Raw genomic sequence first — 24,768 nt, 5'->3', positions numbered from 1 at the left:
TTAGAAATTGTTTCTCTTAGTAATTATAAAAACTCTCCTTGTCCCAGGTATTTCAATTAGTAGTCTAGTTTGTTAAGAAAAATATTCATTTGAGTGTCTGAGCTTCAAAAGTGTTAAAGAAAATTCAGAGCACGATATAGAGACAAGAAGGTAACCAAGTGAGTAAATGGAAAATAAAGGATTATCCTCACTCGCGAAGAATCCATTCCAGCAAGAAACTGAAGCAAGGACCTTTACATCAGAAAACATCAAGACTATCTACTACATTCAAGAAGAATCTGCTTTTCTTGTCAATGCTGGTCTTACCTAAGCTTCCAGCAATCTGGGAAACGAACCTGCAAGCAACCCCAGGTTTCTCCTGTGCTCAGCAAACTATCATCCGAAGAACTAATTAGGCTTGGCACTGATAAACTTGGAACCTCAGCCTCTGGAGACCTATCTGAATTCTTACAACCCCTTACGAGAGGATGCTTTAGTCCCATGTACTTGAGTGAGATGCAGTCAGGTAAGCCCTTCTTCACATACCTTCACTTCACTACTTGTATCTCCTGTATTGGTGGTGAAGAGCACAGTCTCACTTTGGTGTAACTGATCAGATCAGATAGCATGTGAAGGCACCGTGGTGGGAAGTGCTGGCCAGGCTGTGCTTTCTAGAGCCATCCAAGCTTGAGTGCCCTGCTAGGATGAACGCTTTCTAGCTTCAGCTTTCTGCTCTGGTCCACCCTGTAGGTGACCTGAAGCCTCCACTCCATGACGTCTCCCCTCATATAAGTGCCTGCACTAGACACGTACTGCAGCATAAAACCCCACCAGTGGTGGCCTACCTGTCAGATATAGGAAAAGCAAGGAGTTTTGGAGAGGGAGAGATAACATATCAGCTCTGAGACAAATAAAGGCATTCAAAAAACCCTCCACATCTGATTCTGTCTTTGTGTATACTGCTTTTACAATAGCAAAAAACTCCTGAACTCACTGATTTTTCACTAGAAATAACAGGAGAATGGTATCACTTTCCTTCAAAATTAAGTGGATTCCGCCTCCAAGGATAGAATCCTGGTTTCAATAATGTCAGTTACTGCTTTTGGTTGATTTCTTGGGACTAAAATTTTGTAGCAGAATCCGGCATCTCAAGGGTCCAGTGGTTTCCCTTGAGCAGGCATAGCCACTGGTTTCAGGCTCCAAATGCAGAGGGTCAGTGGGCAGGGTCAGAACCCTTCTTTCCACCGACAGGACCAAGTGCTATCATCTCATCAATTATACTCGGATCAGTACTATAGCTTCTTCTGAGCTTCTAGATCCTGTGGCTGTTCTAAAACTGTGTCTCCCATAGATGTCTAATTTCAAAATAAAGTTCTGCATATTCTTTCAAATGGATTCCAAGGTATTCCATAGGTAGAAAATTAGAAAAGGATTCTAACTTCTAGAAAGTCATTTTTGGTAGTGCTTATCTCAAGCTGGATAGAAATTCCATTTAACATGCCCCAGAAGATCTTTGGTTCCTATGATTCAGAACTGGATACTCAGCCTTGCAAAGTTTCTCATCATACTTATCATAGACGTCAGTACCAAATCATGAGGGTTTCACAGTACTGGGTTTCCATATGTAGCTATGAAGCAGAGAAGAGTATTCTCCAGCATTTGTTTACAACGCACACTCCTCAGGTGGCAATAATCTCAGTTCTTCACAGCTAACTTCCTTCAAACCAAGCAAAACACACAAAGTCCCTGCTCAGAGGGACTATGAACAACGTACATTAATCTTGAATATTTAAAGAACAACTTCATTCCAAACCAGCACCTTTCCATTCAATCCATTTGCACTGATAAATGCTCATTTTAGTGACAATTCAGTTTTATTTCTTTCTTTATTCACAATTTTTAAACTCTCAGTTTTTCCCTAAAGAGCTAATTCAGCTATTGGAAAAAGTAAAGAGGAAAATATTTTCTTCCTGCACACAAGTGCTCCCAACTTCCAATTAGATGTGTTATGTGACCCCAATTAAAAAACTGAAGTTTCTCAGAAATCACTTAAAGGCTAAACTGTTTTCCAGATTCTCTCATTACTGCTGGCAATGTGTAATAAGAAAAGAACTTAATCTTGACTATGAAAGTCGAGTTCACTGTACAAAGGCTTTTTCTTTTTTTTTTGTATTTTTTTTAACTTGTGCACAGAGGCAGTTTGATCTGGAAGTTATCCAAGCAATAAATTTTGAGCACTGGCATGTAGTTTTTCAGTATCTCCACAGAGATGTATTCTAAAACAAAGCCATCTTTGAGTTACTATAAAGAGTGAGGGGGTAAATAAGGTGAAGAAAAGATAAGAAGCATCTGAAAATGACTTTACTGCAAATACCATTTTTCTTTTTTTCTTTTCCATTTAGGTAAAACTAACGGGGCACCAGCTCAGTGGAGCTGTCTAAAACTTCCTTTAAAATGTGCTTCTCAGATAAGAACAAGAATGAGAAATTTAAAGGTAAATAATGTTTCCTGAGAAAGTTGTAAGTGACTTTAAGCAGGAATTTAGACTGATAGTGATGTTTCAACTGTGACAACTGCATTCTTTCTGCAATGCTGTAACAAACACCGAATAAATTATAAACTTTGGTGTGCCTAGTGTGTTCACCAAAGTTTATGCAGGACCTTAACTCTTCCTCTGCTTATGGACACGCATGGCTTATTCAGAAATATGCCTGACTCAAGCATTTAATGCAATGTTTTCCATGTGATCATGTAGCAGGTACTTATTGGTTATAGACTTCACCACCGTAAACTGATCACATGTTTACACAGCAAGATGAGCGTTAAAACTGTTTCAGAGATGAAATAAAATACTCTAAAATCAATTTACTCTCTTGTAGGTTAAATTTTTACTCTGACGTATCTTGAGTTATAGTATCTGCAAAAAATGGAAACAAATAAGTATGTCTAATTTGGAGTCTGAATGCAGACATAAAAATACTTAGGAAATATATAAAAAATTTGTGAAATGGCACCTTTCTAATTTTGAGAGGAAAGTTTGCCTTTTTTAAGCATAAAAGAGAAGCAACAACTGCTTGTAAAGAAATCTCTTCTAAGATATCAGAAGCAATTCATACAAAATGAAAAGAGACATTAGTGGATTGGAAGAAAGGAGGCTTACCCTGCTGCCATCACAGAATGCAAATTCATATTGCTGAACGGACAAGTCACCTGCCATAACTGTCAGTAAACACAAAAGCTGAAAGGCTTTAGGAAAAGAGTTGGAAGAACATCCCCACATTTTTGCACTTAACTAAGGCTAGTTGGATGTCAGCAACATACTGTTCAATTACTTTCATATTTGCTAGAGAAAAGAGGAGGTCCTGTATCTGGTACAGAAACTTGATGAGAGAGGAAGCCTTTAAAAATAACTGAGGAAGTGAGCTATTGCCAGGTTTACTGTTCTTCTAGATCTCTAGAAAATTTGAGAGAATTAAACTTAGGGACACAGATAAAGTACTCCTAAAATGTTTGCTAATTAAAGGCATGTACTGTATCTAAATGTAGCACAAGAAAGTAGATCTTAACCATGCAGATAAAATGTCTTATGCCCTTTGCAAAATGTCATTTAGAATAAAAGGTGTATATAGAATCTATTGACGATTGATAAACTGATCAGGAAAGCTACTACAATTGCTTTAATTTGTAGTATAGAACGCACAAGAGGAAGCACTGAAACACCAGTTGCATGCAGCAAATAGACAGGAAGGCCTCTAAAAATTAGCACCCTAAACACAGATTTGCAGGCAAACTGGGAATGTGGTGAAAGATTTACAAAATGGTCTGGCTAGGTCAAAAGCTTCCAGTAACTCTGAAGATCAAGGCTTTCATACACCAGTTACTATATGGCACCTTCACGGCACATGGCTTTTGAAAGGCAGAGCAAATCATAACATAAAAGCGTATGAATGTGGACACAGGAATGCTTACATGATATTTATCAAAATGCTGACGGATCCAAGTAGATTTAGGAGAGTGAAAAGTATATGAAAAAAAGAAATAAAAAAGTTGGCAATGGTACACATGATGAAGGGAAAATGAAAGTAATATTGATGGTCTCAACAAAAAGCATAACTTGCCTATATTAGAGCTGTAGATATGAGCAAGAACAGTCAAGTGAGGAATACAAATTTCACCAGATAATAGTTTTCAGGACAGATAAAATTTAAACTCTTCCAACCAGGACTCTCACAAATCACTGTCTTTAAGATTTCTAGCTTCACATAAACCAAAACCTCAGCATGATAAATTTAATCATAAAAATGTAATGGGTTCATACAATGTAGCCATGATTCTTTTAGTTTATATTGAATCTGATTTTAGCTCCCATATATACTTTCCATCAAAATATTTAAGTGATTGGAGCATGACAAGTGGAATTGTTTTGAGAGCCCCATCAGGTGTCAAGTGAAAATATTAATCAAATGTAAGGCTAAGCTTGATTGATAGACTCTAGAATGCTGTACCCTAAGTTGAATGTAGAAACATGAAACATACAAAACTACGGATTTTTCTGTGGTCTTGATTCAAGTTTGGCCTTTGTCAGTAGTGACTAAAATTATCAACATTTTTTAATACAAAGAAAATATACTGATTGCAAACCTTACCTTCAATCTGTTCAAGGGATGTATAGGTCTTGAATAAACCCAGGCTGATGATAAGCTTAGTCAAGAACTGGTTTGCCAGCTTTTGCACAGAAGCCAAAAAAAAAATCAATAAACAGACCTTCTCACTTTTATATATATATGGCATCCATAAGTCCTTTTGACAAAACAATGTGGAAATGCCTATTTTGGTACCGAGTGTATGAACATATCTGAAAAGCAGAGGATAGTCTCTGGAGGGGCTGTCGTCAGTCTAGTACTTTTGGTGAACACTATAGTTACTAATTTTTCTTTTCTAAAGTAAGAAAATATAACCCACAGAAATAAGGCTTAGAAGATACAGCTCACAAATGCTGTTTTTGCCTCAATGGCACTTGGAAATTTGAAAGCCACAGATGAAGAGAAAGGAACTCTTAAGCTCGATTTGAGAAATACAGCAAGAGAAACCTTCATCTGAGCTGACAGAAGGTTAATGAGTTCAGCAGAATCAGAACTAAATTGTCTTCTGCTAAGGCTGCACGAAGTTTGAAATGGTGAGACCAAGCATCCCTTTTCATTCTCTTCATGAAACAGTAGAAGGAAAAAAAAAATAGAAAAGAATCAGAAGTGTGTAATCATCCTGTTTTTTTTTTTTTTTTAAATAAAAAAGCAAGTAGTTCTGTGGGCCTGCCAGCTGTAAGGGTTTCTCTCAGGACAAGAGACAGGCAAAGTGTATTCAGTATGTGTTCCTTTTCCAAAGAACAGGGCCATGAAAAGATCCTTGTACCTTTAATACATTGTAGTTTTAATGAAAGGCAACTGCTATTTTAAGATTTTATAAGGGGATTTTATAACAAAGAGGAGTTGCAGACACCATCCCCATTACCACCAGGCTTCCATCCCTTCTTTCATCTGTAACGCTAAGCCAGCTCTCAGAAACTTTTTACAGATAGTTAGAGCCATCAAATGAAGGTTAGTCGCTCAAAGGCTCAGTCCAATCATGTTCAGCTGTTTTGGCTTAAGTTAAATTAATAAAAAAGAGACCATTTTGATATCAAAGTACTATAATCATTGTGGCTACAATCCCTCACTAATGTAAGACTTGATGTAAGTAGTAACAACGGCAGACGTTAGCAGTGCTGATAGCTGTCAGAACTTATTTTTACAGAACTGGAAAGCAAAATAAAACTCCCTATTAGTGTCAAAATGGTAGAAAGATAACCCTTTGTCCAGGGTAGAGACACTTCATTTATTTCAGTTTCTTCTCAGCTCTGTCAAGCAATGTTGCAAATTCATTTAATGTATTACGTGTATTACATTAGGCTTCAGAATTCACAAGGAGGGTTACAATTCATGTGAAAATGTAAGGTAAAAAATTTTAAGGCTCCCATGAAGCCACTGGCAAAAGTTAACACAAGAGGGTCAGACTTTCACTCTTGGTCTTTCTCTTCAGTTATCATAAGGATTTTCATCTGGTAATTATGCCTGTGGGCTGACTGGGACTCACGCTGAAAACATGACTTCTACTTTTGCACTAAAAAGTTTCAGAAGTTAAGCTACTCTCAGCACTATACATCAGCCACATTGATGTCATTACAGCAAATTATCTTTTGACCCTCACAAATACATCTGATAAAAGTTCTGTGAGGTAATGATATGCTCTTTGGCTCTCTAGTGAATGCTGTTTCTGTGGAAAACATTATTTAAAATCTTTCAGTGCAGAACTATTTTTCTAACAGCCAGTAGTGGTGAGGTATAGAGCTGAACCAGGAGGTCTGGATCTCTGCTGTCCTAAAACGGTTACTTACATTGTGACACTCAGACATGGGGCTTTTGGCCTGCAACACAATGGAGACAAGAACTCTTACCTTTTCTCAAACACCGTCTCCCTTTCAGCTCTACAACTTGGTAGCTTGCAAGAAAACTGGGAAAGGAAGGATATGGGTATATGAAGAAGATTCACAAGAGACAGTGAGAAAGTGGAGGACATGTACGAAGTCAGGCCAGTGGGGTGAGGACAGGGGAACCTCCGATGTAAGAAGAAGGAGGAGAAAAGCTGGTGAATATTTGTGTTAGGCAGTGGAGAAGCTAGAAACTAGTAAGAAGCCATTCTTCCACCCTTTTTCACAGGATGATATCCAGGCTTCTTTTCGCACAGTAAATTCTACTGAATCTGTCTTCCGCTTTTAAAATTGGACAGTCACTAAAGTCTGACTTAAACTAGCTTTTTCTTTAACATTTCCAACAGTCTCTAGTACTGGTGGAGCTGTGGTGCTCTTACCCTTTTTTTTTTTTTGAGGAAGAAAGGTTAATGTAGAAACTCTCCTTCCAGTGCCAAGATCTTCCTTATAGTGAGCATTAGCTGGGAAATTGTAATATTGGGAGTTTCTCTTTGGTCTTAATCCAGACCTTGTGGTATGAGATGGGCTAAGATCCACTTGTCGAAACAGTAAAGGTGCATAGTTAGAAACTGTTACCAGTCCTGACTCAGGCCAATATTGAAGAACTGAATGTCTGTCTTAATACTGAGGATATATATGGATGCCTAGTAAGAGCGGAAGTTTTGCCTGGTAAAGATAGAAAGTTTTTTGCCTAAACCAGTGTACAGCTATCCTGTGTGACAGCAAAGGCCAACAGTTCCCAGTTGGAAAAATATGCCTTTTGTGTTAAAAGACTAGCAGAACTTAGAAGCACGTTTTGTCTTTAGCAGAAAGAGGCGTTTCCATGTAAAGCCTCACAATGCAATACAGGTAGGTATTCCACCATCTTTCACTGAAATATGTGCCTTGCATTATGAGACTTTTCCTCATAGGTAGAAAAGCAAGAACGTATGTTCTCTGCATATAGTGAGAACTCAGTGCTTCCATGCAGATATCAGCAAAGACAACTGAATGAGTGCACAGACCTGCACTAGATATCAGCTCTTAGACATGATGCAATCAGAGATGCTTTTAATTATATCAGATGAGTCAAGCATAAACCAGGAAAAGGTGAACAGCTGATTTCGGAAAAATATGAAAGGTAAAAAAGATGAAACAAACACAGGAAAGAAAATTAAGTAATGAAAGAAAATGACATGCGCTTATAGTTGGACCAGAGCATGTAAATGTTATTTGAAAATACACTGCTATGTGGAAAATAAAATTGAGAATTCACAAATGGAAAATTAAAAAAACAGACATATTAAAAATATTTGTATCCATCTTTCTAAGGCAGTAGAAGAAATCACTTGCCTGTATGAGAAATCCAATCAACAAGGACAGAAAACAATGAATTAAGTATCCAGCATTTTGTCATGTCTGTTACCCAAAGGTCATAAAGTCTTTAAAATGACAAGATGTCAGGACTAAGCAAATTCCGTATCCAAGAGAAAAAGTGAGACTGGGCGACAGAAACTGAAGAAGTATTAGCTGACGCTTTCAAAAGCTGACTTTGTTTGGAAAATATCCCTACAGACTAGAAAGCAACAATATAAGGGAGCAGTAATACACTTGGAAATTAGAAACCAAACAGGTCACTGCCAATAGTGGAAAAAACATTGAAATATCCTGTTTTAGAGGATCAAGAGGTGCAACATTTATGTACTAAAAGCACTGCCTGGTTAAGGCAGGATAGAAGACAGTTGCAAAAAAGGAATATCATGCCCTCACTGACTTTCTGGGATTCTCTAAGGGCGCTTCTGTCAAGGTAGATGTAAGTTAAGTGCAGCAGAGTGGACAGCACAGGCCTTTATAAAGGAGTGCTTACTGCCTGTCTCCGCGCTGAAGGTTGAGGTGTGAGCTGAGAAGTCTCTGACTGCCTGATTGCACTGCAGACTGCCCAAACATTATTCAGCCGGTAAAAATGGAGAAGGAGGATTTCCACAGGGATCAGCGTGGCACTGACATCTTGTACCTGAGACAGACACTATTTATAAATCTAAGCAAGAATACAGAAATTGTACAGATAACAATGGGTGATAGTGAACAGACATACCTATGCACAGAGATTTCTTTCTGTGTTAGGAGACCCTTTCACATAGCTTGTTCTTTTCCTTTCTAAGATTTCCCTGAATTCCTCCTGACCCGGTCAGAACTGGTTACTGCAGAACTTTGCAGTCAAATCATTTGATAATGAACTGCAATTAGCACAAAATGTACTAGAAAATAATTTGATTTGCACTTAATATTTTATCCTAACGTCGGTGTTGTTCTATTAATCAACAGAACTATATGAATAAGTGATTTTTATGGACTGTTTCATTTTGGGTTGACTCAGAAGACATTATGGAACATAACCTTATGAAATAAAAATTGGGGAACAAACATTTCTGGTCAACAAAATCATTTTTGTTCATACAAAGATGAAGCATTTCATTTTTCATTCTTATTTTTTGAGATTTGAGTAAGTAGAAGTACATTTTAAAACATATTGTTCTGAAAGTAGAGTAGAGTAGAAAAAAATCATTTAAAATGTCAAAATGAAGCATTTCAAGGCCTCTAAAATGCAGAGTTAGGCTTTTTAAAATTAAAAGAATTTTGGTAATTGATGTTTTTTGAAAATCTTTAGTCAACCCCAAATGTGTATGAAATATGCTTCAACAGACAAATTTCATCTAGTTCTGCTACAGTTAAAATGCAGAATAAAGCCTATATTAATGTACTTTAATTTTAAGTCTCCATGTAGTCAAATGTCCCTACAGTCCATTTAACCAAATGAATAAAAAGTCTACGTCAATATCCTTCCAAACATCATATATTTGTCATATCCATGCACAAACACTGTATCTGCACGTATAAAAAATCAGGCAATTGGGTATGCAATTGGCAGTTCTTAAAAGAGTAGCCATTTTTGTATCCTTGTAGCAGTTTTAATATGCACAGACAGATGCGCTCATACATTGGGGAAATTGAACAACGCAAAGTGTGATAAAATTTGGGGACAAAGTATAAAGCAGAATTTGTGCCATTTTTGCTAACTTACTTATAGTACATAAATCCCAGAAGATGGCTTAAAAGATGTGGTTTGTAAGACTGCATTTTTCAAGCTAAACTAAAAAATAAACAGTTTCTTTTTGCATTAGTGGTCTGATTTTCTTCTTCATTCTGCAGGGATGTTTTCACTTTCTTAACCACAAATAGGATCATTCTTTGGTTAAACAGAACATTTGACTTTAGCATCGTAACTTGACTTCAACAGCAGGTATTAATTTTAAAAAATGCCTGTTTGAATGAAGGATTTATCTCACGAAAGAAGGCTGGTATTTCCAGAGAGAATGAGGCTTCTGCTGGAAACCAGTGGGTAGCATTGGTGCTACTGTTGCAAAGGAGTTGCCAAACCAGAAGTTTTTGGGAACTGGGGAAAGAATTCAACACAGTATCATTATACCCATACTTGGCTCTCAAATTTGTCTCTGTGGACCACTGCCAGAGACAGGATACTGAGTAAGTGGGCTTTGGTTTGATCCCCTATGACTGTTCTTACATTTTCATTTTAGTTCATGTTATGCTTTTAAATCCTAGGAAAACTCCTATTTATAAAGTGTAATTATTACATTTGAAATCCCTTCCTTTCTAGGTGTCCTTTGTATAGTGTTGTCAACTTAGGTACACTTGAAGCAAGTAAACAGAACAGAACTTTTCACATGTAAAAGCCATGTTGTTCTCTTGAAGATGCCAGTGACCAAGAGTCTGCAAGCATAGATGAGATTACAGACCATTGCTGTTACTCAGGTGCTTCATATGCCGTGAATTTTTAGAATAAAGAAAGAAACTCACCTGTTCAAATCACGATGTATGATTGGCTGTGTGAGATTGTGAAGATACTCCATACCTTTGGCAACATCTACAGCAATGATTAATTTAGACTGGAGGTCCAGAGTCCTAGATTTTGACAGAATTATAACATTACTCAACATTTACAGATGGACTAAAAATTATCTGTAAATCATTGTTACCTGTAAATCATAGACCCTTTAAAACTGTTTTAAATACACAGTAATATTTTATAATGTATATAATATAAAAATAGATGGTGTAAAATAATAACAACCAAATAATAATTGTGATTATTTACTAATTTCCCTTGTAAACCAAATACTCTAAATCAAAGCCACAAATTTTATAGCGTGTTCCTTTTACTATTCGCTTATAATGAACAGATCTGCATCAGCACAGATTTACTAGTCTTCAGAATTCTGTATCATAAGCCCATGCAAAGACTGAATAGAATACCTCTTCTGTTCATGAAGCAGGGAGAAAAGTGATCCTCCAGAAATATATTGGGTGACTATAGCAAACTGACTTGGGTCATCTAAGCAAGCTCCAACAAACTGTATGACACATGGATGGTTCAGTCGGCAGAGAATGGAAACTTCACGGCAAAACATGTCCACGTCCGATTTGGAACAATAGGTGTTGGCTCGATAGCTTACAATTTACAGGAGAAGAAAACAGTATGGCAAAAATATCATTTTTTTGTGTACTGCAAACTAGGGCATAAACTAAATGAAATGGAAAAGTCTTTGAGAAACTTACCGTTTGATTGCTACAATTTTATTTCTGCACCGTCCCTTATATACTTTTCCAAAAGACCCTAAAATGATTTAAAATAAATAAGCATAAAACTATTATTTCTTGCGAACATCAGACATATAAAATTGATGCATTCTTATTTCCGGTACCTGAGCCAATAATCTCATGGAACTCTATTTCAGAGAGCTGAAGATGGAAATGTGAGGGCAGACCAGCACGGAGGAGGAGAACATCTGCCTTTTCTGCAAAAGAAAATTGTTATCCTATCTGTAAAATGCAGGGTCATGGGGAAGGGCAAAATAAAAGTACTTAACTTCACAAAAAACATTACACAGTAAAAGCTGATTTCCCCTCTGTAAATTGACTGATGGGTATTCCAGTCCTTTTTTCTTTCAGGACCCACAATAAAACCCAATAATAAACGGTTTTGCAACATTATAGCTGCCTCAGTATTTCTTGGCTTTAAAATTTTATCACAGATCAATACTGTCCCATAAGCATAATCTACCTGGATCATGTGATGGTTGCATAAAAGCCTTCACATAGAGAATGAGTTTCTTCTTTCTAAATGATTAGTGCTCATTACCAACGCTATAAGAGTTATTCCAGATCTGACCTACTCATCAGTGACACGTTGAATCTGAACTTTGATCCGCAACTCTAATATACTCAGCAAACAGCTCTACCTTGTTGATCTGTACGGTTCGACAACAAAAGTTTATCAGAATATTTCTAAGTGGAACATTTTAATGCTGACATAAAAAAGGTGTAAGCACTTGAGTATATCCAGAGTGAATATTTGCAGTGAAAAATTCAAAGGACCACAAAGAAAAGGAAATATTTTAAAGTATAAATGTGTGTATGAATGCTTTGTCTATACTTGTTTCAGTATAACACCATTTATTTTTGGATAGAATTTTTCTTTTGAAGATAACCCAAGCATTTTACAGCAGAGTTCAATTAGATATTTGTTTGCATTCATAGATTCATGTGCATTTCATTAGTATTAATTCACAAACACACCTTTTTTTCCAAAACAAAGAGACAAAATATTGAGTATTTTTTAAAAAGTAAATGAAAATAAGACAAATAGAGGACTTGCCATGACGAGGTGCTGAGCACCTCTGTAGAAACTGAAAAGGAAAAGAATCAAGCTAAGTAAAGCTTCCTAAGATTATCCTAGGGAAATATAGCTGCTGCTTATACACATCCATCACATTTCTGAACAAAAAATATCCAGGAATAATGAATCTTATATAGTATGCTCAGGCTGACAAACACCGTGGGCAGATGACCATAAAACCTGGATTTTTCCCTTGCCATTGAAAATACCTTTAGTCATGCTTTTAATCTTTCCTAGAGGGGATGGAACTGACACATAGGAACCATCTGAAATAAAAGAATAGAATAAATTTTATCGTCTTTGAAGACAATATAGGCAGCTGTACTGATAAATTAGCAAGTCAACGGTTGCACAAAGAATAAAAAAAATAAGGGGATGAAAACACATGTAAGCACACACACACACACATATGATTGTGACATGCTATATTGCAGCATTCGTGATAGTAATTTGGACATAGCTTCACTAACTTCATGAAATAATATTGAACGTCATCAGTGTAGAAAAAGGCCTATGTAGCTTTTTATATCAGCCAGATATTTAAAGGAACTCAGATCAGATTAACAATTTCTTACAAGTGGGCCGCCAGTGAATTTCATTGTGCAGTTCACTGTCTAGATTTTTCAGATCTCAGCCTTCACGGTGTACCAAAAATTTGGTCTCTTGTTTTTCTGCTTAAAGAGCTGCATTCTTTCAGCAGTTAGCATTAAAAAACCCATCTGGATGTGTTGGTCACTTGCCAAAATGGATTCTAATGCATGCATAAACTTGGTCCCCTGTAGATTTACACATGCTAGAGCCTTACTAAAAAATCTGGAAATGTAAAGTACTCTGTGGAGCTGGGCCTGTAAGAATCAGATTGATCCTGCTAATGACTATAAAATTCTTCTGATTCTGTGGCTGGGAGAGTCAATGACCCGGACAGGCTGCAACGTATAATGTACACTTTTACCTTCTCTACAGACAGCATTCTCAGCACACTGCAAAATGCTGCAAGCTTATCTCACTGCTTGCATTAGTAACAAACACTCTTTTTGCCATTTGTCAATTAATTGCCAATAGCAATGAGTATTTTTGTAACAAAAAGAGTAATTGATTCTTCCCAAGGGGGAATTAGATATCTACAGATATTAAAAAATATGAAAAGGACTGAATTTAGAAACATACTGCGTACCAGTCATCAAAGAAATATCAGAGATACACAGCACAAAGAGAATGGCTAAACAAGTATTAAGTACGTAAAAAGGTATGAGGAATGATTACTAAGGAACGATCTTCATTTCACAGCTTTTAGCTTTTCTCTCTAGTGAGAAACACAAAGTGACAACTCTGTTTTAAGATAAAGGAAGAATTTTGACGTAAATGAGGGATATGTGATACCTAGAAAATGAGAATTCTCATGTCACTAATTTTCTTTGGGCCAAACAGAACTGATTCAAAGCTCACTGACATCAATGGAACATTCCCAGAGACTTCAGTGGTCTTTGGATCAGATCCTTCAGTGAGAGAGAAAGTGATTTCTCAAACCATACCTCCTCCAGGCTGTGAGTATTCGTTACAGGGCGATTCATCTTGAGGTCTTTTATAATGCTTCAGAAGGGTCACAATGGCATCATGACCTAAGAAAAAAAAGGAAATATATGAATTTGCAGATAAGCTCAATAGTCTTGACTTAATTTTCATATATTGATTTATACAAAACTAGGTGATTTTTTAAAAAATGAACAGTATGTCTATTTACAAAACAGAAATAAAGGTTCAGTAACACTGACTAGAAACATAATATGATTCTTAACCACAGAAATACAGGGAAATACCTGCCAATAAAAACAAGCATGTTATTTTTACATGGGTAAACACTAAGATGTGATACATGGCAATAGAAAAAACGATGCTATAGAAATCTTAAAATGGAAGTTGAGAACAGTCTTCAATAAGCCCTACAAGAGAAGGCAATGGCTGAAAACACTTAAGTTCTGATGTCCTAAACAGGACAAAATTTGTACAGTATATTGCAGTAGACAACTGCTTTATTCATCACTCTTCATTGCAAGGAAGCAGACAAGAGCGGTGCACACACAAACCTGCTAAATCTCTCAGGTTTTTGATGTGCAATGTTCCATTTAGTAACGTTCAAAAATCTGTTGAAAACTTTTCAAAGCTGAGTTTTCCCTCAGTATTTTTGTACATTTTGCCAATATCAGTTTTTTTCTTAAAATCTATAGTTTTACTACATTGCAGTCTTTTTCATAATAAATAGTGTTGTAATGGTTATGGAGGAGGGGGGAATGTCCCATCATCCTCCAACTTTAACTTACAGTTTCCCCCATTTCCTAGAAAACATACGGGAAAAAATAGCATCTTCAATTTCTTGCTTTGTGCTCAGCACTGCTTATTCATACAGCCATGCCAATAGAAAATGTTCCTGTTCACTGCTTACAAAGACGAGAATAGGCAAGAAAAGAAGAAAAAGAGATGCATTTGGAATGAGGTCATGATGCTTTGATCACATACCAAATGCTACCTATCATTTCAACAGCTCTCTTGGCTCCATTTACTTGGAGCAGTTTTAATTACCTGTCAGTTCGATGGCACAGTTTATTGGCATTTCTTTGAGAATATTCTTCATCAAGACCCTAATGAATGCAAGCTTTTTGGCTTACAATAAGCACAAACTAGCCAGGGAAATGCCAGTAAGCTCACAAGCTGCACGTGTTTGCTAGAGCTTCTAGAGTCTTGCAAAAAACGCACGACAGCTCTGACAGAATCCGCTTTATCATTTCACTCATTATGTTAGAAATATTGCATCCACCAAGATGATTTGCATGATTTAATTTGTGAAAAGAAATAAAGGGATACTTCTATACAAGTGGCTGACAATTTAGTACAGTAGTTGAAAGCGAACTATTTCTGTCTGGAACAAATATTCCCAAAGAAAGGATAATGGTAACTGATTAATCAAAATAATCTGCAATTTACTATTGGGTTTAGCTGTGACTTCAAATGGGCTATCTGTAAAATTTCCTCCAAAATCTGCATCACACTGGTATTAAAAAGTCCTAATAGATCATTATTCACTTAACCGTATAGAAAGAGTTATCAAGCATTTTTCATGTATTTTATGACAACAGTTATTACTATTATATAGTAGATCAATAATAAACCAAGAAAATAATCATAACTAAAACATATCAGAAAATAATAATAACCGTGAATAATAGCAACTAATCACTGTCTACTAGTTCGGCCATAACCACTTAAAATACTATGCATTGAGGCATTTGCAGGATAGTAAGCATTGCTGGATTCAAAAGCATTATTTCTTGCAATGATTCTTCCATTCATAACACCTAAATCAGTCATGAATGCACCATCAGCAGAAAGTGCCTTTTTTGAACAGCCTTATGCATTTAAAACCAAAATCAAAAAAATTCTCACCTTTTCAGAAAAAAAATCTCAAACTATTAAAGATATCAGAGGAAACAGAAAAGGCAGATAAGATTTTTTGCTGCCTCTCATTCTGTAATCAGAATGTAGGTCCTGCAGGAAAGAAGTTCTGCTGGCTCACTAAGCTGCCAGGGACATGAGCTTGCACCAAAGAGTGTCAATACATTTGAAAATTTCTCCAAAGCAAAGGAATTTAGGTCAAGGACATGTTTCTACAGATGGCAGCTTTCTGGATATCCAAACTTAGAGGATGTATGAGCTAAACTTTAAAAGTGTTATCATTATCATTAACATAAAGGCAAATGCAAGGAAGAGGGTCACTTCTCCACCAAATCCATGAAAGACTGCTTAAATACCCTTCCATAGTCCAGACGCATGGAATGGCAATATCAGGAAAAATAAAGGGAAGGGTAGCTCAAATAAATACACAGCTATCAATCACAGATGAAATTCATAAATAAATGTGAACATCCAAAAAATTTGCAAGAAGAAATAAAGCTTTTTATTTGAACAGAAAATTGAAATACAAGCAGGACAGAAAACTGACACATTGCTGCAATTGATGTGCAGTGAACATACAGAACAGTGTAATAGGAACCAGGCAAAATGCCCTGCTTTAATTCACATTTACAGGAATTAAAGATTACTGACTGATGCATAGCTCCTTGCAGTGCCTCCTTCGGTAATAAAACTGAAACTCCTCACGCGCATACCAGAGGCAGAAATTGCCTTTTCTGAGCAGACTATATGTTTTCATTTTAGCACTGCATAAATACTCTTGTCTCTGAGCTTCTGTGGAATCTGTTTAATAGTGTATCTGAGAGAAGATAAATGTAAGGGCTGGTTTTTATAAACCTTGATACCAGGAGCTGGAAGCAGATGCTGAGAGCTCCCAGTCTACAGTGGCTGAGGGTTTATTTTGTACTGTTATCTCCTGGCTGTACTGTTCCACGGATTTTGCAGCAGAAACTGGAAAATCAGAATACCTTTCTCATAAGCCCACATCAAACAGGTCTGCTCATCTTTTTCTCCACTAGACCTGCTGGGATCACAAGCTACCAGATTCATATCAGCTCCGTTATCCAGTAAAAACTGTACTAGACGAATATGACCATGGTAGCAAGCACAGTGTAATCCTAGAACATTAGAAAAGGAAAAAGTCACAGTGGAAAGTACAATTTTCAGAACATCATAACAGGATTTGCAGTAACAGCTATAAAGCTTAAATTGATTTCCTTGATAAAGGAATATATTATCAGACAAATACCTGAGGCATTAGATGAAAATAAAATATGCTGCAAGAACCAATCTATTGCCTGCTACACAGCACATGTCATCATTTACTCTATTACCTGCAAATCACATTTAACAACTCTGTGTGAGAAAAGCAGACAGAAGCAAAGAAGGCTTTCTTTCTTCTTTGCCTGTAATAGAAAAATGGAGATGTGCAGCTTTTCAGACACTATATTCTTTCTTGCCAGTTTGACCAAAGCCTCCCTCTCGCTTCTTCCTTCTCTGCCCACATTTCCATTTTGACTCAGTTTTCTCCTTCTTGTATTCCAAACTCTTCACAACTGCTCTGCCTACTTCACCTTCACTTCTCACTGTACATCTCATTTTTCCGTATTTTTTCTTAGAATAGATACTTTTATCTCCTCTGCCCCTCCCCCCTTCAATATCACGATCAGAAACTGAAATACAGTGCAGTGAACACAAATCCTTTCTCCTATGTCCCACTGAAATTCCAGCTGGAGTGCAGAGCAACGGTCTTGCAAAGACCACCTGCAGCTCACTTGTTCACTACATTGTGCTGGGTCCCTTTCAGGCCGAATGCTGGGAGATGCTCCATGCCCTGAACTCGCTCTGCTGAGTGATGAGAACGCCCAGTTCCCAGAAGAAGAACACTTAATGCCTAATTCTTAAACCTGTTTAGAAGCCTAACTACAGGAGAATCAGTTTACATCAGGTTTTGTCATTCATGTACAAGCTGAAGAGTTTGACACGTACTCACTGAATTCCTATCACTTCTATGCCTGCTTGCAAACATATTTCAAAAAAGTTGAGATCTCTCTGAAAGGTAATGGGATGCTCATCATCAAATTGCCATGGGAATTACCTTGGAAATCCTGACTGCGTATGGCTTCCAAACTTTCTGGTGCTGATTTGATATGTACTTATAAACAATAAGGGTAATGATGTTACCTGTATGTCCATCTCTTCCCTGGTGATTGATGCTTACAACATTCTGGTCAAGAAGAAATTTTACAAGTTCTATGTTCTTTCCATAGGTACAAGCACTGCAAAAATAACAGGAAAAGTGACTAGTACAGTCTATGAAAGAACAAAATACTTTCAGTAGGCAAAGATTTCAAAAGAGCTACACAGAAATAAAAATAGAGTAAGAGAGCAGAGGATCTTTAGAAATGTGCAAATGCAAGATTAATCCACCAAAGCAAATATATTCTTTTCTGTTGTTTCAGAAACATTCTAATTATTTTTGTACAAGTGAATTCTGCCATGCCAAATGAATCGTCTCTTTTGCAAAGTGCTTCTTAAATAACACTTTACAGTTTTATAGCATCATGAAAAATTTTTTTCTGCCACCTTACTTCTAGGTTAGACTATCTAGAAGCCAGCAGGCTTCTGGGTGTAACAGATTCCAAACCCAGCTTCCAAACTGGACATAAAGAGAAACCACTATTCAAAAAGATATTGATGAACCTGATGCCATTCTAACATTTCTCTCTCCCTTGCTCTCTGTCTCCTCAGCTACTATGTGGTTCTACCTCTTATTTCATGTCCTCTCCTATATTTCGAGGTATAAACTCAACATCCATGTCAAGCTCACTACTTTGCTCCTCATCTGGCTGTTGGTGAGCCATTTGTTGTTTCAGGTGTACTGCATGCATCTATCCGTGAAATTATATTGATAATGACATTTTAAACATCTCACCTGTGGAAAGCTGTTTCACTGAATATATTTTCTTTAGTGAGACTTTCTGTTCCTGAGAGCTGAATTATTTCCTTGACAACTTCAAACTTTCCATTGTAACAAGCGCTGAAGATGAAGTGAGTAAAAAGCTGTTAACGATGACAGCTTTCTAATTAGGCCAAAACAAAGTAAAATAGAACTTCTCCACGTGACTCACAGGTGTAAAGGTGTGTCTCCATAGATATTAACCACATGGGGTTGAACTTCAAAACTGCTCTGGAGTAAGAACTTTACGATTTCATGGTGTCCAAATCGACAGCAGAAGTGCAGGGGAACATGATCTTCATTGTCCTGAGCATTCACTGTCATTTGACCAAGAAAGAGACCAAAGAAAGCATTTTATACTTAACGTAGGTTGCTCTGGATGTTTAGTAATTCTTATGTGTTGTGCATATGTATTATGAAATATTTATGGGCCTGTTTCTTTAAAACTGAAGTTTCTGTGAGCTTTTACAGATCAAGACTATATTACTCAGCATCATTTGCAATACACTGTCAGCACCATTTTTTGAACTTAGGGTATAACTGCTTTTGCAGTAGCAGATGTATTGAATGTTTTAGGTTGCTTTCCATGAATGAAACAAGAGTTATAAATGACCCTTAGAAAGAACGTGAAACAAAAATACAATGTGTAGTTAGTACATTGAAGAAAGTATTCCACTGAGTTATTCCAAATGAAAGCACCTGTAGTCATTCATTACAAACATTAGGAAGAAAAATACTTCATTGCTGCACTTAGGAGAGGGAAATCCATTTTTTAAGGGAATATATTAGCTTCCTTGACTATCAATGGCAGAATCAAGGAATAAAATCAGTTATACAGTGACAGAAGAATAAATGCAATAAATTTAATACAGGAGATAAAATAAGGATATGCTTTTCATAGTCATTATTAAAATGTTAATGAAAGAAAGGCAAAAAAAAAAAGGGGAGAATTTATTCAAACTTATGAATTTCCAGTACTTCCGTTTTGCTGAATATTTCCTTTCAACTGCAAAGTTGATTGTATATACACTTCATGGATATCTAGGAAGATGGGAGTATTCTTTTGTATAACATGAAACCACACATAAGAATGGGCAGAATTACACTATTGTTGGGCAGGAATGATATTTATGCCTGTTGGTTGAATACAATTACACACGGAAAACAAACTGTGTGATATGAAGATTTTATTCTGTATAAGATGGTTGTCTTTCTAGTGAATGACAATGATTTTTATACCACAAAATCATGCATTGTGTATGTGGCACACAACTTATCAAAAATACAAGGTAAAAGTATTTTTTTCTAAATTGCCTTACACCAATTATTGTATCCTTTCACCTGCAAAAGCAGTTGCTTTAGTCACAACATAACAGCGTAAATTTAAAAGCAGGAGAAAACTAAAACAAATTAATTTGAAACACCTCCCAAATAAGCATAAATGCACCAAGGATTTTAATTTGATGCCATTTCTTAGACTCCTGGTTAGCTGATATACTCAAAAATTTAGCGAGGATAGTTAGGTAGTTGTGAGGTATACAATACTATGAGCGAATTTCAAAAAATTGATTGTAAAATCTTGATTCAATTGGCTTTCAGTCAGACCAAGAATCTTTCTTGAAGCTTTGGGTCCCAATTCAGCAAAGCACTTAGTACATATCACAAAGTGATTTGTTAGATCAAAATGTTGTTCCAGTTATCATGCAGATGCAGACTTACATTTCTGAAACCATGTAATTTTGATTGCTGTTGTGTTAGTGTAGCAAGCACTGATAATGCACATTTCTTCTAATGAAAAACTGTTTAAGAAATAATTCTGTAGCAGAATAACATAAAAATAACTGTTATTGAGAATAGTTGTTCTGAAGCGAGCAGTAAGAGACTACATATACTAGTAATACCAACATGTCTGGGAACACTCCTGGCACCGAGGCCAAGTGTCACAGAACCGCTGGTGTCTGAGGTACCAAACTTTTTTCATTTCCAAAATAGGGTAGCTGCATGCAAACTGTCCAGTGGGGAATAGTCCCTGGAACTCTCCTTGAGCCATAGACAGGAATTGTTTGGGAGAGTGCCAGTTAACCTGGACCACATCCATGCCAGGGACCACTCTAACTGTTCAGAGTATAGGCAATTGCATTCCAGCACCTGAGAATTTTCTTAGGCATGCTTAAAACGAGTATGGATATACCTTATGCGTTGTTTTTCCTTATTTATCTAGTAGGCAGCAAGGAAGAGACTGGGTAAGGCTCTAAGCAGAGTTCTTTGTTGGTACAAAGATATGCAAATACTGTTTTCATTATTCAGGAAAGGTCTTTATTCAGTTTTAAAAGAGAGCATATATTTCGGTGGTTCTTAGTATGTTTCTAGTCTGTGTTTAGAGATAGAACAGCCATACCGGAACTGAAAAATCCAGTCTACTTTGCCCAACACTTTGTTCTCAATTCAGTCTAGCACCTGATCTTTCAGACAGCTTACAAGAAATTAAAAGACTAGTAAGGAATAATCTGTCCACTGAGGATGTCCAAACTTGTACTAGGCAAGTTTTTAAACATAACTTAAGACAAACATCTTTCAGAAATGATTCTTTTATTTACCTGGCCCTCCTTGGGACAGGGGAATAAAATAAAATGACATTCTGAGGTTCCTTCTTGTCTTGTTTTTCTGTGATTATAATTACAGAAATGCAGAAGAGTATAACCACAGAAGAGCAATGAATGCTTAAATAAACTCTATTTTAAAACCTTTATGAAGTAATGGAGAATGCCCACACATACAGGAAATCCTTTAAACGGAGCTAAGCTTTTGATTTCACTGATGTCCAGTGACAGAATTCCAAAGATGAATTATGTTTCAGGTAGAAAAGACAAAAAAGGTATTCCTGTAATTTATATTAAGGTTTCAAATTATTGTTATATTAAGCTCTCAAGTTTCATTAACTGTTTCTACCAACTTTCCTTATGGGCTTATATTAAAAGGAGTAGATAAAAGTAAACCATTGTATTTCTCTATTCTAAAATTTTTCTTCACTTTTTAGATGCCTCTGACATGTTAGATTTTATTTTTTATTATGATCTGGTACCAGAAAGAGATTCACTCTGAAGTGGCATAAAGAAGAGGGAAATAAACGTCAACGTTTTATAATAATAAATGTCAGACTTTTAGAATCTGTACCCACAGAATGGCCTTGAGGACATCAAAGGTCTCAGAGCCATAAGATTCTACAACACAAAGGGTGTAAGAGACAGAGGCAACATACCTCTTCTCCGTTATTTATGCAGTTGCAAATGCTGTCAAAATCTTTGTAAACAATTTGCTTTTCCTCTGGAAGGATACGTAGCTACAACATGGGATGGTGTTTATTTTTAATTTTAATTGATAGCTTTTTGATATCTAAATGAATATGACAGGTAACTTGGAATAATGTTCTAAAAAGGAGAAGAAGTTCAGAATGAAAGCAATACAAAATCAATCTGAAAGATATCAGAAGAGAGTTATTTCAAAAAGTACACCATACTGATTCAGGAATTAGTAAAGAAGAGTAAAGAAGAAATCTTCAACTTGAGATTTTAATTAAAGTATTTTTATTTTAGATCTAGGACAGATGGTGCTACTGGCATGAAAGTCAGAGAATAAAAATTCAGTCGCCTCACAAGTAAAGAGTAAAAATGAGCAAATGATAAATTCTCATCTGGAAGAAAAAGGAGTACTATAAAAATTATTCTTAAAATTGAGAAGTTACTTTGGTGGAAAATAACAGGTGAGACAATTTCAATCAGTGAAAGAATGAAAAAAAGACAGTGCACGCTTGGTTTAAAGAAATAAAGGAAATTGCCCAAGTGCTGATGAGTGATAACTGTTGAGATGGGTTGGTATTCAGAGAAGCATGACTGGACAGGCCCGCATTGTTAATTTCAAAATCAGTTCTTTAATTTACAGTTGATTGTAATTGGCAGAGATGACAATGATTTTCAAAGAGACTTTTAAAAAGAGGATCTGCAACTCTAGGTAACTCAACGGTCTTGAAACCTTACAAATTTTATTCAAAGCCGTAGGAGTTACAAAGACAAAAAATACATTTGATATCGTGTGGTCCCTGAAAGCAACCTATATGACAAGACATAGCCACTAATTTGAAGAATAATAAAAATAGCATTTAACTTATGTGAAGCAAAGGAAATGCCTGTTTCCTGGTCACCAACTAGTTTTCTAAGTTTGTAGATACTCTGTTTCTTAGACATCTCATTAGACTACAGAAAGGATTTTTTACAAGTTAATTTTTTCTTTCATTTTGAGAGAAATAGTTTTTGAAGTCATGCAAACTTCTACATTAGAAATTCAAGCATTTGAGAAACAATTATTTCCAGGCCCTCCCTGATTTCAAAGGAAAGGAACTTAAGAAAGAATGAGACACACTGATAATTCTAAATTATCAATAATTCCAGAAAATAAACCTTCATTCTCCTCTTCCTTTTTCTGCTGAAGTATTGGGAAACCAGCAGGGGAAGCGTGGTCATAAAATCAGGTCAGCTGATAGCAGAACAGTAGACCAAAACCACAGATCTTTAATTTCAATAATCAAGTTTAGCTTCTTCCATATAAAATCAGACAGAGAAACACCAAATAATTAGATGATTTGGACTTTCTTTTTCACTATTCAGAATCAAACTGTACGCTTATATATTCTCTAGTTTCGAGATCAAGACCTCCTGAAACTAGAGAAACGACAATACTGACAAGTATGGTCTACTGCTATTAGCTGCAATGCTCTGGCACCTCCAAAGATTACCAAAGACAGTGAAGCTACATAAAGCAAACAGGTGGCTCGAAGGGCTCCAATCCCAAGTCCAATGCTTGACTCTGCCAGCACTGTTATATGCTATCACCTCTCTAATGGGAGATTCTCTTCATGAAAAGAGCTTGATCCAGAAGCTAACCCTTCTGAGACCTCAACATGTACCCTTCTGATTACCTAAAGGACTCAGCTCGACAATACATCTTTCAAGGCCAAGACCATATCCAGGCAACCGTTACAACTAGTGACTCATCTGGATCTAAAATATGTTACTGAATATTTGTTCTTAGAAAATATATATAGAAAAGTCAGGTGTAGAGGTGAGCATAGTGAACCTTCAAGAAAAGCAAGGAGGAGATGAAAGAAGTTGTAAGTGCAGTACAATGAAATGAAGAAGAGATTGCTTATTTAGGATTACTGATGATTTCTCGTTCTAACAAAATGTCTTTTCTACTTTAAGGAAAAAAAAAGATATTCTCTTTGTTTTACTTGTCACAATCATCCTAGAGAAAAGCTACCAGCATATAAGAATGAAACCAAAATTTTGAAGTGTTATCAGGCATTTTAAGTGATAATAACTTGCAATAGCAAATCAGTCATTGAGATGGGCTCAAAATGAATTGAGAGCTTAAAAGAATGTGATCAATCCCCGAAGAAATGTGCTTGAAAGACCTAATATGATTCTTGAAAACATACAGCATTTACTTAGTCATTCACTAAATAGCCCTTCCCTATAGTGTTAACATTAAATCCTTAGGAATGCTATATAAACAGGTTATGAGACTGGTATCTGGAAATCTGACTGTACTTGCAGCATATTGGTTTTATATACATGCATGTAGAAACTATGAGCATTTGTGATTATATATGCATGGATGGTACATTTACATACATATACATACATACATATATATTTATATAGTGGCTGAAGAACTTTGACTATTCTTTAATTGGATGTGTTGATATATCTCAGCAGTATTCTGACCTTTTCAGTCTGATTCAGTGGTTTTTTATTTTCTTCAGCTGACATGGCCTCTGAGCTGAATGACCAGTCAGGCTATGTTAAAAGAAATAGTTCAAGTTCATATGACACAGATTACTGGTCTGCTCAGAATACTGCCAAAATTTCTCCAGATTAATTCACAAATTCTTTTCCTTCTGAAGCATTTAAGAGTTGTTCCTCCATTGCTATATTCATACCAAGTTTCAAAGAATGCTACTTTGTGAGTAAAAGACTTCCTGCTTCCACTCTCCTTTGCTTTTTCCAGTGCTGAACATGCCGATTTTAAAATAATCTTAAATAGTGTCCTAAA

General features: G+C 36.3%; 1 protein-coding gene across 1 annotated transcript in view; it reads right to left on the bottom strand.

The window, feature by feature from the left end:
• The window catches only part of TNNI3K (TNNI3 interacting kinase), a 131,718-nt gene that overhangs the window by 54,831 nt on the left and 52,119 nt on the right, over window positions 1–24,768 (bottom strand). Inside the window, exons 10-19 of the mRNA XM_068952594.1 lie at window positions 18,833–18,977; window positions 18,637–18,741; window positions 17,886–17,980; window positions 16,670–16,819; window positions 13,769–13,855; window positions 12,446–12,502; window positions 11,263–11,355; window positions 11,117–11,174; window positions 10,814–11,008; window positions 10,358–10,462 (exon numbers count right to left, since the gene is read on the bottom strand). Of these exons, the coding sequence (XP_068808695.1) occupies window positions 10,358–10,462; window positions 10,814–11,008; window positions 11,117–11,174; window positions 11,263–11,355; window positions 12,446–12,502; window positions 13,769–13,855; window positions 16,670–16,819; window positions 17,886–17,980; window positions 18,637–18,741; window positions 18,833–18,977 (1,090 nt within the window). The remainder of the gene's footprint in view (window positions 1–10,357; window positions 10,463–10,813; window positions 11,009–11,116; window positions 11,175–11,262; window positions 11,356–12,445; window positions 12,503–13,768; window positions 13,856–16,669; window positions 16,820–17,885; window positions 17,981–18,636; window positions 18,742–18,832; window positions 18,978–24,768) is intronic.

Source organism: Struthio camelus, chromosome 8, assembly GCF_040807025.1.
Source record: "Struthio camelus isolate bStrCam1 chromosome 8, bStrCam1.hap1, whole genome shotgun sequence".
Taxonomy (NCBI): domain Eukaryota; kingdom Metazoa; phylum Chordata; class Aves; order Struthioniformes; family Struthionidae; genus Struthio; species Struthio camelus.
This window is presented reverse-complemented; position numbering and strand designations above follow the sequence as displayed.